The sequence below is a fragment of the Mustela erminea genome, chromosome 10 (assembly GCF_009829155.1).
Source record: "Mustela erminea isolate mMusErm1 chromosome 10, mMusErm1.Pri, whole genome shotgun sequence".
Classification (NCBI taxonomy): domain Eukaryota; kingdom Metazoa; phylum Chordata; class Mammalia; order Carnivora; family Mustelidae; genus Mustela; species Mustela erminea.
The window spans coordinates 75,462,375-75,478,466 of NC_045623.1; the positions used below are offsets into that span (position 1 = coordinate 75,462,375).

The 16,092-nt window shown below is 52.6% G+C and overlaps 1 protein-coding gene across 7 annotated transcripts in view; it reads left to right on the forward strand.

Annotated features, from left to right (window-relative positions):
• ERI3 (ERI1 exoribonuclease family member 3) overlaps window positions 1-16,092 on the forward strand; it is a 125,310-nt gene that overhangs the window by 87,034 nt on the left and 22,184 nt on the right. For 5 of the 7 annotated variants that reach the window (XM_032303764.1, XM_032303763.1, XM_032303762.1 and 2 more), the window contains 2 exons: window positions 9,759-9,861; window positions 13,150-13,249. The exons of 1 other annotated variant lie outside the window; for it this stretch is intronic. In XM_032303764.1, the coding sequence (XP_032159655.1) occupies window positions 9,759-9,861; window positions 13,150-13,249 (203 nt within the window). The remainder of the gene's footprint in view (window positions 1-9,758; window positions 9,862-13,149; window positions 13,250-16,092) is intronic. One more of the 7 variants, XM_032303767.1, reaches the window with a different exon arrangement.

Here is a 16,092-nt window from a genome sequence, read left to right on the forward strand (position 1 = left end):
GGAGCGGAGCGCATAGCGGGGCGCAGCGGCCCGCTCTCCTCAGCGGCTCTCTGAGGTAGCTGTAGTCTCCGGCCGCTGCCTGCTCTCGCTCGCTCTCCTTTTTTCCCTCTCCTCTTTCTCGGCTCTCTCTATTATGGGGACTTGCTCCAGCTCTTTCTCTCTCTTCTGTCTCTCCTTTTGTTCTCTCTTTGTCTATTTATCACACTGTGAAGGTTGAAAGAGATGTTATTAATCTGGGAGAATGAAGGCAGGATTAGTGGTATGAATCGGATTTTGAGAGGTGTAATGATAGAAAGACTCGCTCGGCTGGCGGCCTGCGTGAGCTTGATAAATGGGGAGCACTCCAGACTGACTCGCGCCTTCCCCGCGCTGTGCGCCCTGCCCGCTGGGGCGTGCCGCGCTCTCAGATCTGCCAGCCGGCCCACCCCGCTCCTACCTGAACCGGAGCAAAAAGCCAAGGGTAAAGCAGACACAAATATCTCCCATCGCACTTGGAGACATCATTGCTTTTAGCACCCTTTTCAAGTGGAGGCCTGTGGAGTTCTCAAAGGACTATAGGCAGAGGGAGTGGGGACCCAGACTTCTGCCTGCCTCTAGGGCCTGCAAGAGGGGAGCTCCCCTCCTGCCTCTGAAATGGATGTCAGGGGTCAGGGAGAGATAAGACAGTCCCCAGACCAGTTGAGTAAGAGAACCAGACCCCTGTGGTATGTAATTAAGCAAAGTGCTGTAGGGAGAACCATAGTATGAACTGTGGAGGTCAGGTGGGACATGGGGGAGGGAGGAAGAGAAATCAGGACGGGCTTCCTGAAAGTGGTGTCCTGGCAGACAAGCAGGATTTGGAGAGGGTGGAAGAAGGCCAGTGTTTTGGGGGTAAAATGGTGTAAGCAAAGATGTGGGATCAGAAATAAACCTGACTTTTGTGGGAGTTTCACCTCAGATCCAGTGAATTTCAGATCAGGAAGAGACCTAAGAAGTCAAGTAATTACGCCCCTCACTTTCCAAAGCGAAGACAGGGCAGGGGACTAGCATTGCCTGAATCATGTCCGGGAATGATTTCCTACTTAAGCCCTGTTGCTTCTTCTAAAGGGGCCCCTTGCATCATCCTGGGATGATACAGTGATCCTTTCCCTCCTCTGTCCTCTGTAGCTTTGGTCACATCCTTCCAACCTTCATTTGTGCAATCAGAAGATCCTGGCTCAAGTTCATTGCTGCTTGGTATCCAGCCCTTTCCTGGGAGCCTTGGCTCAGGGTCCTCCTTACACTGTCCAGTGTGCAGTCTGTGTGGGAGTGCTTGTCCCAGCCAGCCAGCTGCTGCTTGCAGTGAGGAGAGGACCAGGAGGCAGCACACAGATTCCAGGCTCCAGATGCCTCTGGGCCTAAGCACTTTCCTCCTTCGTAACGCTCTTGTAGTTCTCACTGATCACTTTGTCACAGTGACTGGGCGCTTCATGGCATCTGTATTCATTTTCCTGGGAAGGACTGTGAGTTCTTGAGGGCAGGGTGTACATGGGATTCAGTTGAGGTGCCAGGGTCTGGCAGGCCTTCAGTGACTGTATGAGTCTTCAGTGAATGAATGAATGAGTTCAGCCGCTTGTGCCGTTTCTCCCTCTCCTTTCAGAAGAAAATGGTCTTGGTTCTCTATTAGCTTTTCCCAGACCTGACTGCCCTTAGGAATGGGGAGGGATTGGGGAGGGATAGGTGTGCACAGCAACTAACTTTTGACTTTGGTATAGCACCCTAACATCACATCACATGACAGTGGTAGACCCTCGGATGGCTTCCCATCACCTTAGGAAACAATAATGAAACTCTTTATTGTGTCCTCTGAGGCCCTGCATGTCTAGGCATCCCCTGTCTTCCTCATCAGCCGCATCTCATACTTGTCTCCTGTGCTCCAGAGATACCAAGTGTTTGATTCCTTCCAAGTGCTATTACCCTTTGCCTAAAGGCCCTAGCACGCATCATACCCTTGACCACAAACACCTCTCCCTCCAGTCCATCAGTTTCTGCTTCCCTGTCCTCAGGGAAGTGTTCCCCATCTAGGTCAGGTTTCCATCTTCTGTCCTGTCTTAACAGCCTACCTTTCTTCTTTGAGTCCTTACTGTAAGTCCTTAGTGGTTATTTACGTTGATCTTTATTTAACATCCGCTTTTTCTGACAGACCGAAGCTCTCTGAGGACAGTACTGTGTCTCTATTGCTAATGTATGCATGTGACCTCGCATACGATATGCTGTCCATAAATGTTTGTCACGAGCGAGTCAGTGTGATTGCAGAGCCTGCAGTCCTTCATTGAACCACATCTAGGCAGAGCAAAGGTGACAGTGACAAGAGCCTACAGGGGACAGGATGGTGGGCGTGTCCAGAGAGGAGGCTCTTTGGGTATCAGTCCGAGAGGCTCTAGGGTTTCAACCTTCCATCTCTCAGCCTTTCTCTTTTCTGTCCAAACATCAAAGAAGAAAGGGCCTCTTGTGACCCTCAAAGGTTTTTTATTCTCTTTCTGGGTGATCTTAACCTACTCAGTTTCAAGTGCCGCCCCTACACATTCTTAGGACTTTCTTGTCTCAGCTCAGACCTCTGAACTGAGCTCTAGGCCCACATGTCCACCATGTCCACCTTCTCTAGGCATCCTGCCTTGGATGTCCTACGGAAGGCCATGTCAGTCTTCTAGCTGATTTCCCTCCAGGCCTGGTTAGGGTTTCTGCCTCTTGTTATAGGATCTAAGCTCCCCCTACCACTGCATGTAAATTTCTGTGTTTCTTCTTCTAACTTGGACACTCCTTGAAGGCAGTGGCTTAGTCCACTTGATCCTTGTGTCTCCAGCACCTAGCACAGAGCTTGGCACGTGGTCATTGCTCAGTAAGTGTGTGTTATATGAGCAAGCCAATGAAGATGCAGAGAGCTCTGAGATGAAGGTTTTGAACACCCTTTTTTTTTTTTCATTTTTCCCAGGGAGAAGGAAAGCGAAGGTGTACGTGCTATGTGCAAGCAGGCACATGCTTTCGTGTGTGAGGGGTTGGTGGTCGTGGTGGTGGTGTCACATGCTCAGTAAAGGATTATATTTTAATTTGGAAAGCACTTTAGAAACTTAAAGTGCTTTGCCTAAGTGCTGACTGCTATTAGTGTCTCCTTTTTATTAGGAAAAAGGACATGATTTTTCTCTTTTATCTTCAGGCCTGTCCAACTTCTGAGAGTCAAACTTAGCAAAATGCCTGCCCCTCACTGAGGACTAGTTACATGCCAAGTTCAAAGCTTTGGACTTGAAACACAGAATTCTGCTTTGCAGACTGGTTCTGACACCCCTGAGGGGATTAGCCCTAACAGCTCAGTATCAGGAAGGGGGGGGGGAGGAAGGTGGGAGAGACAGGGTCATTTGACATAGTTCAAGCTGCAGTCCCAGGCCCCTCCCCTCTCCATATAGGTCTGGGTGGGAGGACGTAAGAACCTGGACCATTCTGGGGGATGGTGGAACAACCCCAGTGGTTATCAAAAACCCCACTTGTCATGCAATCTGAAGGGACAGGCTTCAGAGAAAGAATTGGGGAGGAATGGACCCAGGGCAGATTTGGTTTGTTCAGCTCAGGGATTTTAGGACCAAGAGGTAGCGACATCACAGCTGCTGGACCTGGTGATATTAAGAGCTGCCACCACAGTGGGCCAGGTCAGAGAGAGGGAATGTGTGTAGCAGTAGCAAGAGGAATTCTGATCTAGGAGACCATGAGGCAGGAATTTGCCTTGTGCCTTGCAAGCACCTTTGAGAACCTTGCTGGTTGGAAGGAAAGGTAACACCCCTCCCCATGGAGAAGATTTGGTGATGCAGGAACAGGAGGTCTAGAAGGCCCAGCTGAGCCTCGTCATTGGGCCTCTCTGTGTGGCCTCCACCGCAGGCTCTTTTCTGAGCGTCTGCAAGATGCTCCTGGTCTCAGTCTGTCCTATCTCTGCCAGCCCTGGATGCTAAAGGCTCTGCCCATAGCCAAGGCACTGGGAGGTGGAAGCTTTGGCCCATCATGTTGGTGCCCTGCAGTTCCCAACTCCTAATCGGGCCCTAATCTGGGGAAGCTAGGGCATGGATGGGGTGAGGGGAGTACATTGAGCCTTCTGCCTTAACTGAATTTCCATACCTCCTGTTGTTAATTATAGAGATGTAATAATGCGATTAGTGCACGATTAAAAAAAATCCCTGATATGATTACCATGGATTTAATATCACATGATATATCATTATATCGTTATGCAGTGACAGATGTAATTGAAATACACTTATTGGAGCCGGGGGTGGTGTTTCATTCAATCCCCAGCACCCCGGGGAGGAGAGGGCTGGCTAAAAAGAAGCAATGGGAGAGGAAATTGTAATGAAAACAAAGAAAATTCACAAGGTAGCTCTCACCCTGGGCAGCTGGCTGAGACCTGCTGCCTTTGACTCTGACAGTGCGTATGGGGCCCCAGAGAGGCCAGCCTCTTCTGTGGGGGCTCAGGCAGCGTGGCTCAGGAGCTCCTTATGTGGTTCTCGCCTCAGAAACCTCGGTGTCCCCAAGTCCCCTCTGACTCAGCAGTGAAGCAAAGGCTCTGGATTACTCCACCTGAAAATAGACTCAGGACCCTCATGGGATCCAGCTAAGTTGGCAGCTGTCCTCCCAGTGCTGCTGCCCCAGCCTTTGCTGTAGTGGTGGTCCAGCTCGCTGGAGGCAGCCGTCCTGCTGTGGGCCGTGTGGAGGAAGATTAAGTACACAGAGACAATAATCATCCCACTCAAGGTCTGCTGAGGGACAGAGGCGGCGGCAGCTCTGGGACCCCTGACCAGGGAACACTGTGGACATACTATCCACCAGACGTAGAGAGGATGGGATGTGTCAGCTGATGTGAGTGTCCATCCTCTTGCTGCTCTGCTGGGTCACGGGAATGGAGTGGGAGCTACCTGTAAAGCCAAAGAGCTCAGAAAAAGAGAAGGAGGGACAGGAACAGTCTCCCCTTCTCTCCTAACACAGACAGCGGAGCCCTCAGTTCTAAGGTTGGCTATGGGGGCATTGCTGGTCTGCTGGGCAAGAACAGCAGTGGTTCTCGAAAGAGACCAGATAGGGTCAACAGGAGCAGCAACTCTGAAAACCAGGCTTTCCTGCTTGGCAAAATTAGGCCCAAAGAGAGGTCTTACTTTCCCTTCCCCTCAATGAAGACCATATGGAGAAACAGCAGAGCCAGCCCCTGACCTTCAGAATCTCCCAGCACCATTGTGGGGTAACAGTTATGTGAACAAATCTGGTGTTACAGATGCTGTTCAGAGTTTGGATGGGTTTAAAGAAGGGACAAGTCAAGGAGGACTTGGTAAAGACTTTGAGTCAGCGGTGAAAGAAGAATACGTGTTTACTAGGACAAAAAGTGGGAGAAGGCCCAGGGGCATTCTAGGCAGGCTGAAGGAATTGCTCAAGTCAAGTCTTGGAGGCATGAAACAGCAATCCCAGGACTCAGGGGGCAGTAAAGAAGAAAAAGGACTTCTGATAGACCACAGAAATGATAATGGCTTTCACTGGGATTTGGGAACCCAAGAGCAGGATAACTTGGGAGAGGGGATGTTGGAACAGGTTTTTTTAGTTTGGGGTTTTTTGTTTTGTTTTGATGTTTGAGAATGAAGTACCTGGCTGAAATCCAGGTAGAAATGTCAGGTAGGCAATAGAAAATATGTGTTTTTACTCAAGTAGTGGCAAAGAGTATCGATTTGGAAGGTGGAGAGTTGGAAGACAGGAAGTTGAAAAAGTCATTCGGAGAGAGGGTAGGTAGGTAGAGTGTAGACAAAGACAGGAAGCGAGAAGACCTGAGGGTATGAGGAGGATGGTCTGCACGCAGAGGGGACTACAGGGAGAGTCTGAGGAAAGTGGCGGGGCAGAGAGGTAAGAGAACTCAAAGAGAACCAAAGAAGAGTGTAAAAGCTGAAGCAGGCCACAGAGAGGTGGGGACAGCAAAGCTCTGAAACCGTCCCTAGGTGTGGGCAGCGTGAGGAGGACTGTTGGCTTTAGCAGGAGCTGAATGACACCGGTCAGGCCAGAAGGCAGACTGCAGGGGTGAAGGAGCAACGGGGGAGGTAAGTGGAGGCGAGTGGAGATAACCTTGAGAAGTTTGGTTGTTAACAGGAGAACAGTCAGTCGCCAGGTGGGGACCTGGAGTAAATGGAGGGCTTTAAAAATAATAATCTAATAGTGACATAAATTTCAGAGGGCCGGGCATTGTTTTAAACATTTTACACATAATAATTCATTTAATCCTCCCATCAGTTCTATGTGATAGAAACTGTTATTACCCCCATTTTATAAAGAGGAACCTGAGACACAAATTCTATAAAGTTGATAGAGATTCAGACATTTGCTAGAATGCTAGTGGTAAGGAACCAGCAGAGAGGGGGGAGGTTAAAGATTAGAAAGAAAGGGGATCCCAGATGGAGGAGGACTAAGCAGGCAGGAGAAGGGTGAGAGGTCAAGCACAAGTACCAGATTGGCCTTAGACAAGAAGCGAGGTGTCCCTTCTGTTGCAACAGCATTGATGGAGGAGCAGGTAGGGAAGGGTACAGACGCATCTGTAGACGAGGGGCATGCAGTTGAAAGAGTTCTGCGCCACAGCTTTTATGAGCTTTGTGAAAGTCAGAGAAGAGTAGGAGTGTTGCATACCACTGAGAATTGCTCAGTTTGTGATCTTGGACCCACTGTGGCCACTTTCTATGCATCAGAGTGACTTTCTGGCATCACTTAGCTCAGGTTCAAGTGTGGAGAAATGGAGTCACCATTGGGTTTTCTCAGGGAAGGTGTACTTGGATAAGTGGGCAGGGGGCTTGAAGACCATGAAGTGGGTGCTTGAACTGGTAGATCCTGGGGCCTTGTTATCAACCAGAACTGCTCTCCCTCAGAAATCTTACAATGACAGATTCCACTCTGACCCCCATCCTCCTATCCTGCCAGCTTCTGTACCTTCTCTTGCTCTTTTCCTAGTCTGTCCATTCCCTTCTGGTCTTAATCCCCTGTCTACCAGGCCTGGAGCCCTGGGATCTACCACTTCAAGCACCCACTCCCTAAGGATGGCTGAAATAGGTAGAGGAGAAGGTCATTAGAACACAGAAGTTGAGAAACTGAAAGGCGAGGTTCATGGCTGGGCTGTCCTGTAGATATTAAAGTTACCCAGTATGATGATGATCTGTAATGGGGTCCCAGAGGGAGGAGAGGAATAGTCTCAAAGCAGCAAGAAGTTGAAGGGGTATTGGCAGAGTATATCTAGAAATACGTAGGTACTGGTTTTCTAGCGAGTATTGCTACATAAATAGTCACCCCCAAATTTAGTGACTTAACACAAGAGCTATCTGATTTTATCTCATGGTTTCTATGGGTCAGGAATTTAGGAGGGGCTCAGTAAATAGGTTCTGGCTCAGCTTCTCTCATTCATTTGTAGTTAGTCCTTGGAGCTGGCACAGGGTGTGATTGGATCAGCTAGGAGCTGGCTGCGGGCATCTCTCTTTCTTTGCCTATTCTCAAGGCTTCTGTATGTGGTCTCTGCACAGACTAGTGTGGGCTTCCTCACAAGATGGCTGCCCTGGCTATGTACAGAGCCGCTCAGGGCTCCCCAGCAAGTGTTCCAGTGAATGAGGAGGAAGCTGCCTCCTCTATTTCTGAAATTGCCTTGAAGTCGCATAGCATTACTTCTGCATTACTCTGCTAGTTGAAATAGTCCCAACAGCCTATGCTGTTTCAAAGAGAGGGGCATAGACTCCCTCTCTTGATAACAGGGGAGTCAAAGTCACATTGGAAGAAGAGCATATGAGGTGGGAGATGGTGTTGCAGCCATCCCTGGAAAACACAGTCTGCCACAACTGGTGCTTGCCTGAGCCCAGGAAAGGGAGAGGGAACTGCATTCTCAAAGGCATTTCAGGTGACAGCACCAAGAATATCTGGAGGTCGCAGTGGGAGTGGATGTTCTGAGTGACCTCAGGTATACCCGGAGAAAGAACTGTCCTCCCATGTTATAGTATAGGGGAATGAGGCTCAGAGACATTTGGTAACTCCTCCCAAGTGACAGTGCTAATAACTGGCAGACTGGGAACTGAATTCATGCTTGTCTGACTCCTGAGCCCAACCATACTGCCTTTCTCCAAGGCCTGGGCTGCTGGGTCTGCCACCCTTGTGTTTACCTCTGTCCTTGGTACTTGGTTCACCAGCTAGAGAAGTGCTGGCCAATTAGATAAGGACTTAAGTGGTAGTTGTGTCTGTCAGGTTTTCTCTTCCCCATCGTCCAGAACATCCCCCTTACAGCTTCCTCTGTTGGGTGTTCATGGGAATGGCAGGTGATTTGATTGGCTTCCTCATCTTGGGAAATGACCCATCAGCCTTGGGTCCACCAGGTGACCTGTCACCCAGAAGTCTGGTTAAAGGCCTGCTCCTCCCCCCATCATGAGGAAGCTGGGTAGGTCCCATGTGCTGGTTGCAGCTTGGAAGCTCTGGGTTTTCCGGAAGTACAGAGCCGTCTGTGCTTCTGTGTGCAGTCTGAGCTGGGTTCTAACCCCGCCACTGCCCTGCCCACTCAGTGGCCACCCCCCTTCAGGACCCTGGCAGGTAGTGAATGGGTGGGCAGAGGCACCCTCGCAGCCATCGATGCCTCTTCCTTCCTCTTTGAAGGATCTGATGCTGCTGCCGATGAGGGCTACTTCATCTATTAAACCCAATACACTTGTCGCAGCTGCTAAGCCCCCGTAAGCCGCCGGGCGCCGTGTTTGTGATGGGACTGACAGTGCATGGAGGAGGCTGATTATACACGATTCCATTTCGCGGGCCCAGCAATGTAATTTCACAGGGCGATCAGCGTTTGCATGTAATAGCAGGCTGTGCTGAGGTGTCAGAATATTAAAGGCGCTAATGGCAAAGCTCCCTGTTACACAGGGGGCCACCCGCCGCGCCTACAGCAGGGCTGCGCGGCAGGCCCGTCGCAGATGGCTGGCCACTAAGCTAATGGGGCAGCAGCCAAGGCGAGCAGAGCCGCGAGAGAGAAGAGCCAGCCGGGAGCAGCTCGGCACCTGCTTCCCCGCACATGGAAATTACAGCAGCCCAGGGGATGGGAAGTGTTTGTGCCTGTCTGGCACAGGGCTGCCGTGGGGTGGTTTGGTAGACCCAGCATCTTTCACCCCAGCTCCACCTGCCCCACTTTTTGGCCAGGAAGCCACAGCTGGGCAGGTGGGTCCTGGTGGCCAGGAGAGGGGCAGCTGGGGAAGTGGCACCCCAAGAATTTGGAACCAGTATGGAGAAGGGGCTTGGGCACAGGCTCTTGGTGAGAGCTCTTAAAACATTCTCCCACCCCTTGCTGACTGAGGTCAGAAAACTCCTAGGTCCTTGCAGGCTGGCAGGAGAGAAGGAGGGAGCAGGGAAAAGAAGCAGGCGGAAAAAAGAGGATGGACAAGTAATAGGGTCCCTTGATTGATGCCAATGTTGCCATTGGAACACAGAGCTGGGAGGCAGCACCTGAAGATGGGGCTCTTTCTGTCCTTGTGGGCTGCCCCAGCCACACCCAAGCCCTGGTCTGTGCTCTCACCAAGCCTGCTCCTGCCATTCTCCTTTGTCCTTGCTGTGTCTCCTGCCTGGAGTGCTGTCAAACCCCCACCCAGCCCTCCACTACCACTCCCTCCAGGAAGTTTTCCTAGCTGCTTCCAACCCCACACAGGCCTGCTTCTCTCCAGTGCCCCTGTGGGCAGCCACAGGGGATAGCCTCCCTGATTCTCCTGTTCTCCTGGTTTCTCAAGGTCCCAGCCTTGACTTCTCAGCCAGAATCTCCGAGACACAACCCACATCACCTTGTCCTGAGTGGGGCTCCTGGGAAGGCTCTGCTCAGATTCACAGATGGATGTAATCTTGGGGAGGACGTCTGGAGGGAGTGGGGAGTGGAAGGATGCACCGAGTAACCCAAGGGAGAGTTTGGTTCCTGTGCGAGTGTGCGCACTTGAGGGTCTATGTATCTGGCAGCGAGGGACTTTAGAAGTGAGTGCCTGGGGGTGGTGGGCATGTGGGTACAGGTGTAGAAGGGTAGCAGGTGTGAAGATCCAGACCACACAAGTAGGAACACAGATTGCTGAAGGACCCTGTGTTCTCTGGGTGGCTTTCGCATCTGCTGGCTGTGGCTGAGGGGTACCTCAGATGGCAGGAGTTGGAGGGAGCTTGTGAGACTGTGCCCTGGGACTGTGCCTGTGGGGGTTCCTTGAGGCTGGTGGTCACTTCTGAAGGTTCAGCTCTGCAGGGTGTGTGACAGTACCTGGGGGAGACATGCCAGGGTTCTCAGCAGGGGCAGCAGGGGGAGAGCCCAGGCTGAAGGAGAGCAGTTTTAATTAACCGTTTTTAATATCATTTTGGACTTTGGCTGATATGTGAAGGCCCCGCTGGAAGCAGCATTTGTAAAAATTAAATCCCTCTTATTAGGAGCTTGGCAGACCCATGTGCACGTGCTGCCCCCTTCCTCCCGCCTGTGCCCCCCTGAGGAAGTACTGGATGAGGCCATGTCATGGCAGCAATTGGTTATCATGCCTTATCTGGGAGTATGAAACTGTGCGCGTGACACCCGCGGCCACGCTGGAGACGCCAATTCATCTCGCCCTCGCTCTGACAAGCTAGGCTGCCCTTCCTGAAAGGCATCTGTCAGGCGGGACTGGGGCCGCTGCCTCTCCTGTTAGCTCTGCTTCCCTGCCTGGGTTTTCGGCTTGCCCTCGTCCAGCCAGGCTCAACCCGGTCCGCCACCCCGCTTCCACATGTCCCAGTCTAGGGGAGATCTTGGGGAGTCATAATTATTATAATAATCTAATCATGGTGACACGTCGGGGCAAGCGTTATCTGAAGTGGTCTTCCCGCTGAGCTGCGATAAGACCCGGGGTGACGGGCAGATAACGGAGCTGCCCTGTCCCCAAGCCGCGAACAGAGCAGAGGGGCCTCCCCAGCCCGCTGCCCGCCCGCCGCTTTAAGCCGGGAAGCGGCAGCACCTGCTAATGCAAGTGTTTAATATTTGATGGGCTGGGATAAAGCAGGATCACCTTCGAATTGAATTGAGTGTCAGCCGAGAATCTATTACTGAAATTCGGGTGTGATTTGACAGCAAAGTAGACGATGTTATTCTTCACTAGTTACTGCAATCTTCTCCCCGACATCACTTAAATATTTTTTTCTTTGCTTGAGTAAACACACATTATCCTTCTTTTTTCCCCCTTCCTTCCCTTTTTCCTTTTTAGAGGGGGAAAAAAAACCCATCCAGCTTGCCTTCTCCAGGCTGATAGGGTAGATTGTTATTTCTTTATTTGTCCTATTAAATGGAATTTCTGATCGTTTAATCCGGCCTTTGTAAGTGATTTTAAAGTACTTGAAAGCCGGCCCGCCACTGCTCTCTGGCCCACTGCGCTCCAGCCATGGCCCTGACCAGGCTCAGCAGCTCATCCAACTGTGCACCACCCTCGCTACCACCCTCGCTACTTCCCTCGCTGCCTGCCTTCCCCCAGCTCTGTCATGGCCACAAGCCAGTGTTCTCTCCCCTGCCCTTGAGCCTCACACTCAGCCCCTGATTTGGGGGTCCAGCTGTTGCCTGGAAAAGTGTGGAAGGGTTGGCTGGGACGTTGAATTGTGGCTGGTACCTCTGTGGTCAAGGAAAGCGGCTCCGGAGGGCGCTCAGGTTGAAGGACTCTCAGAACCAGAGCTTGGTTCCTGCAGCTGGGAAGGAAGGGTACCAGCCCCTTGGCTTCAGCACGGACTCTGTGTCCAGCCTCCTGTCTTTGGTTTTTGACCCCGCGTTAGGCCCTCCTTGCTGTGAGGGAGTCTCTAGTGGGATGGGGACCTCCAGGCCGGGGCGTGGGTGGGGACACCGCAGTGCCTGTCTGAATGTGGCCGCAGTCCCCTTAGTTCGCCTCATGGTCTCCGCACTGAGCTTCTGGGAACTCCCCCAGGCTACACTCCTGTTGACCATATCCCATATGCTTCCTGCCACTGGGAGCAGGGTAGCCTGGGGTTCTAGGACTTAAAAGGTGAGGGGATGGGTAATGTCTGAAGGCCAGCCAGCTACACTAGCCCCCTGGTAGAAGCCCAGGACTTCGCTAGCAGGTGGAGCAGGAATTCAGTTCACACTAGGCCACTTAATAGCATTCTGACCCTTGCAATTCTCTTCTTTCTGGGCCTCAGTTTCCTCATCTGTGATGTCAAGTCTGTTGTGCCTGTAAGGGATTGTGAAAGAAAAGTGCCATCCCTCGTCCTGCCATGTACCGCCCCCCCACCATGGAGGTTGGTGGCAGCCAGGTGGCGCGAGAGGGGATGGAGGGGGGCAATGAAGTGCTAGGGGCCTGAGCAGATCGATGCCCCCAGCACTTCCTTCCCCAACCCCAGGAAAACAATTAAGTACAGATCGATGGGTGGCCGCTTTGAATATGCATAAGTGAGCACTTGACCTTCAGCAGAGATCTGTTCCCCCTACCACACACACATTCTGGTGTGCATGCACACACACAAACACACACACACACACACACACACACACACACACACACACACATTCTCATGTGTTCCCCTCACAGCTGCTTGAGTCGACCAGGTGACCTTAGCCCTCCTCTGTTGAGTCCATGCATGGCATTCAGCCTTCTACAGCCTGGCCTGCCTCTCGGTCTAAAGCAAACATACCAAGGGCAGGTGGTCAGCCCCCTCCTGCTTCAGTTTTCCTATACAGAGTGCAGTTTGCATATGTTGGTCTCCAAGTACTTCCTGACACCAGGCTTTGTGACCAGCAGTACTGTGGGGAGGGGCCCAGCACAGTGCTGGGTACCCTAGGAGGGTTATCTAACAGGGCTGCCTGGTGAAGGGGGTGCCCTGATGACATGATGGTCCTGAGAAGGAGGGTCTTAGTAAATGGGAGCTCTCTAGAGGAGCCTGGCAAGGGGGTATCTGTTGGGGGCTGGAGGTCTCTGATGGGGAGATGCCTAGGACAAAAGGACCCCTGAAAGAGGAAGGGATTTTCTGGTGGGGGCCCTGGTGGAAAGGGGACCTAGTGTAGAGACTCTCATGAAATGACATAATGAGAGTAAGCCCTTAGGGGGAAGATTTGGCTGGAGGGTGGAGGTGGTGAGTCCTGGGGGTCAGGGCCTCTGTTAACCATTCTTGCCTCCTGTCTTCCAGGCTTACAGCTTCGCCATGGGCTGCTGGCCCAAGAATGGACTTCTAGACATGAACAAGGGCCTCAGCCTTCAACACATAGGCCGGCCCCACAGCGGCATTGGTCAGTCCCTTCACATATACCCCCCTGGCAGCTCAGTCAGCCCCCTGCCCGCATGCCCCAGTCCCCTGGCACACAGAGGAATTCTGTGTCTCATCGTGTGCTCTAATGGGGTGCTTTCCGTAGCTGGGGGGAGTGGGGAAGGAGGGTGGTGTACCAGAAAATGGAACCAGACCACTGGAAAAGATCTCTCAAAACACTGTTTAGGAGGAGATTGGGGTCTGGGCTTTGGGTGGGTCACAGGTGGCCTTGGATTCAGGGAAAGATGCCCCCAAACCTGCCTGCATCTCTGGTGGGTGATGTCCTCAGAGGGGTGGGCACATGTCAGCTTCCCCACCCCCGTGGAGCTAGAGGAGGCTGTTTAATATTGTTTCAAGTCTGTGGCTACTAAACTGGGCGATCAATGGGAGTTAAGGAGATGAATTATTTAAACCTCACCAGCTTTTAATTAGTCGGGGTCCTTCTGACCGATGGCTCCGTCCACAGGGTATTGACTCCCCTGCAGGAGCAGCAGCCTCCATTGAGCGGTGCCTGGGTTGGGAGGGGCCACTTGGGGTACCAGGTGGGGGTGCATCCTCAGAGGGATCCCTGCTTGGAGGGGGCTGGAGTGGCTGTGGTTCTAGGCATTGGAGGCTCTGCTAACTTCGGATATATCAGTATTGGGCAGGGGTGTGAGTGAGTGTAATTATATATCTGGGTTGATTTTCCTGAGGGCATTGGTCTGTATATGGAAGCGACCATCAACCTGTATGTGTCTCCACCCGAAAGTGTGTCTGTTCATTTCTGTGTATCTGATTTTCTGTGTGTGAGCACACGTCATGCAAATGCTTTCAGGCGGGGTACTTGACAAGCACAGGCTTTTGTTCCTGTGGGGAGGAGCAGGGGCGGGGGGTGGTACTCCGGGGAGGTGGTATATTCATAACCTGTGTACCTGTAGGGAGCTATGGTGGCAGAGGCACCAGCAAGATACACCAAAAGGACCTAGTCACCTGTCACAAACTAGCCCTTCATCCTTTGCACGGAGATCACTGGTACCTAGTGGGTGCTGGGCATGCTGAGTGGAGACGCTTGTCCTCAAGGAAGTCATATCCTAGGATGAGATGGAGACTGAACTGGATACTAAGGGCTGTAATAGGAGCACCTAGGCTGTCCCAAGGGAGAATTCCCCTGTCTTCAGGGGCCAAAGTGACTTCTGCTAATTTATGTACATCTCACTGACTTCAGGGATGCCATGTATCATTCTTGTTGGGATACCCCAAAGCCCCTCTGGGGTCCAGAGTGGGGGGAAAGAGGAATCAGTCCTCAGCTCTAAGGAATTAGGGGTACCCCACAGCAGCTACTATTCCCTTCCATAGGAGTTATCTCATACAACATGGAGGAGACCCCAAACCTAGCAAGGTCATATGTGTGGGAGCTCAGCAGGGAGTTTCCTAGAGAAGAAAGACTTCTGAGTCAGGAGACCCTTGCAGGATGATCAGGAGTCAGCACGCACTGCCAGTAGCTGAGTCTCACTGCTATAGTGATCATGGGGCTGGGTCGGCCTTGAGCTAGGTGCCCTGTGTCTGCGGATGTGCCCCAGGGTGTGTTTGTGAGAGGAAGAGCTTCCTCCTCCCTCTCTGTTAGGACTCCTGAGGTGTTCCATCTCTAGGGAAGAAGGTTTTTCCATCTGGCTGGGCCACAGGGGGCAGCCCACGGTTACAAGTTACAAGTGGAACTAGAAGTAGTTCTGGCTCTGCCACCCAGAGCTCTGTGACCTCAGACAAGGGACAGTGCCAGTGCCTCTCAGGGCTGTTGGGGAGGTTCTGTGAAGCTGCCTGTCTAAAGGGCTGTGCTGTGCCTGGCCCGGCACACAGTAGGTGCTCAAGCAGCTCCCCGCCACCCCCTGTTGCCCTGCCAGCACCGTGGCCTCCCCAGGGCCTGTGGGGTTCCTTGCACTGGGTCTTTGTATCTCTGAGCACAGAGGGCTGCCCTGCCAGCTCCCAGCTGGCTCCGAGGTGTGGGTGAGGGTGTTTGGAGGGGAGGGAGGATGCAGGGCATTAATTGGGCTGGGAGAGGCGGGGAGGGGAGGCCTTGGTTTTGAGCAGTGAGGTTAATGGCCCTCGCGCCAAAGAGACAGCTTTAATGAGCTTCAGCTGGCGGTGCCCCGAGTTACTGTGCGTGCTAAAAGGGTCGCGCTGTAAGAGTTTGATGTGGACTGTTTCCCAGCCCTGGGGTCAAGGGTCAGCTCCTGTCACTGGCCACTCAGGCTGGTCCTCAGTGACATAGTGCTAATTAACTGCGTGAGGAGCTGCCAGCCTGAAGGGGGGAGTGGTATGCATATGGGGGGGGCGGCATTGGTGATGGGGGCCAAGGGTTCCACAGATCCCACAGCTTAGCCATCTCTGGGATCCGCTTGGCTCTCCCATGATGCAGTGTGGGGGTGGGTAGACAGTTTCTCTGTGTGCAAATCACTGATGATCCTAGGACCTACTTGAGCCTCTTTCTAAGGTATGGGTGGCAGGGGCAATTTGTGGGCCTACCTGGGTGGGCCAAGCGCCTGGTTTCGTGGTGCTGAGAGAGCAAGGGGCAGGTGTGCTAGAGGTTTGGGCGGCCGGCCCGGGGCTGGACGGTAGACTATAGAAGGGGAGAGGGCGCGCTGGGATGAATGTGCATGGCTGAACTGTTTGCAGGGGAGCCGGGGGGCATCCTGGCAGAGCAGTGCCCTGGTCAGAGTTGGGCTGCAATTCGAGCAGTCTGAGAGGTTTCACAGGGAGGACTAGCAAGAAGAAACTGCAGAGGGGGTGGTTTTGTAAGGTTCATGGAGGCGATGGTTAATTCAGAGCCAGCAGGAGCCGTGGGAATGGAGG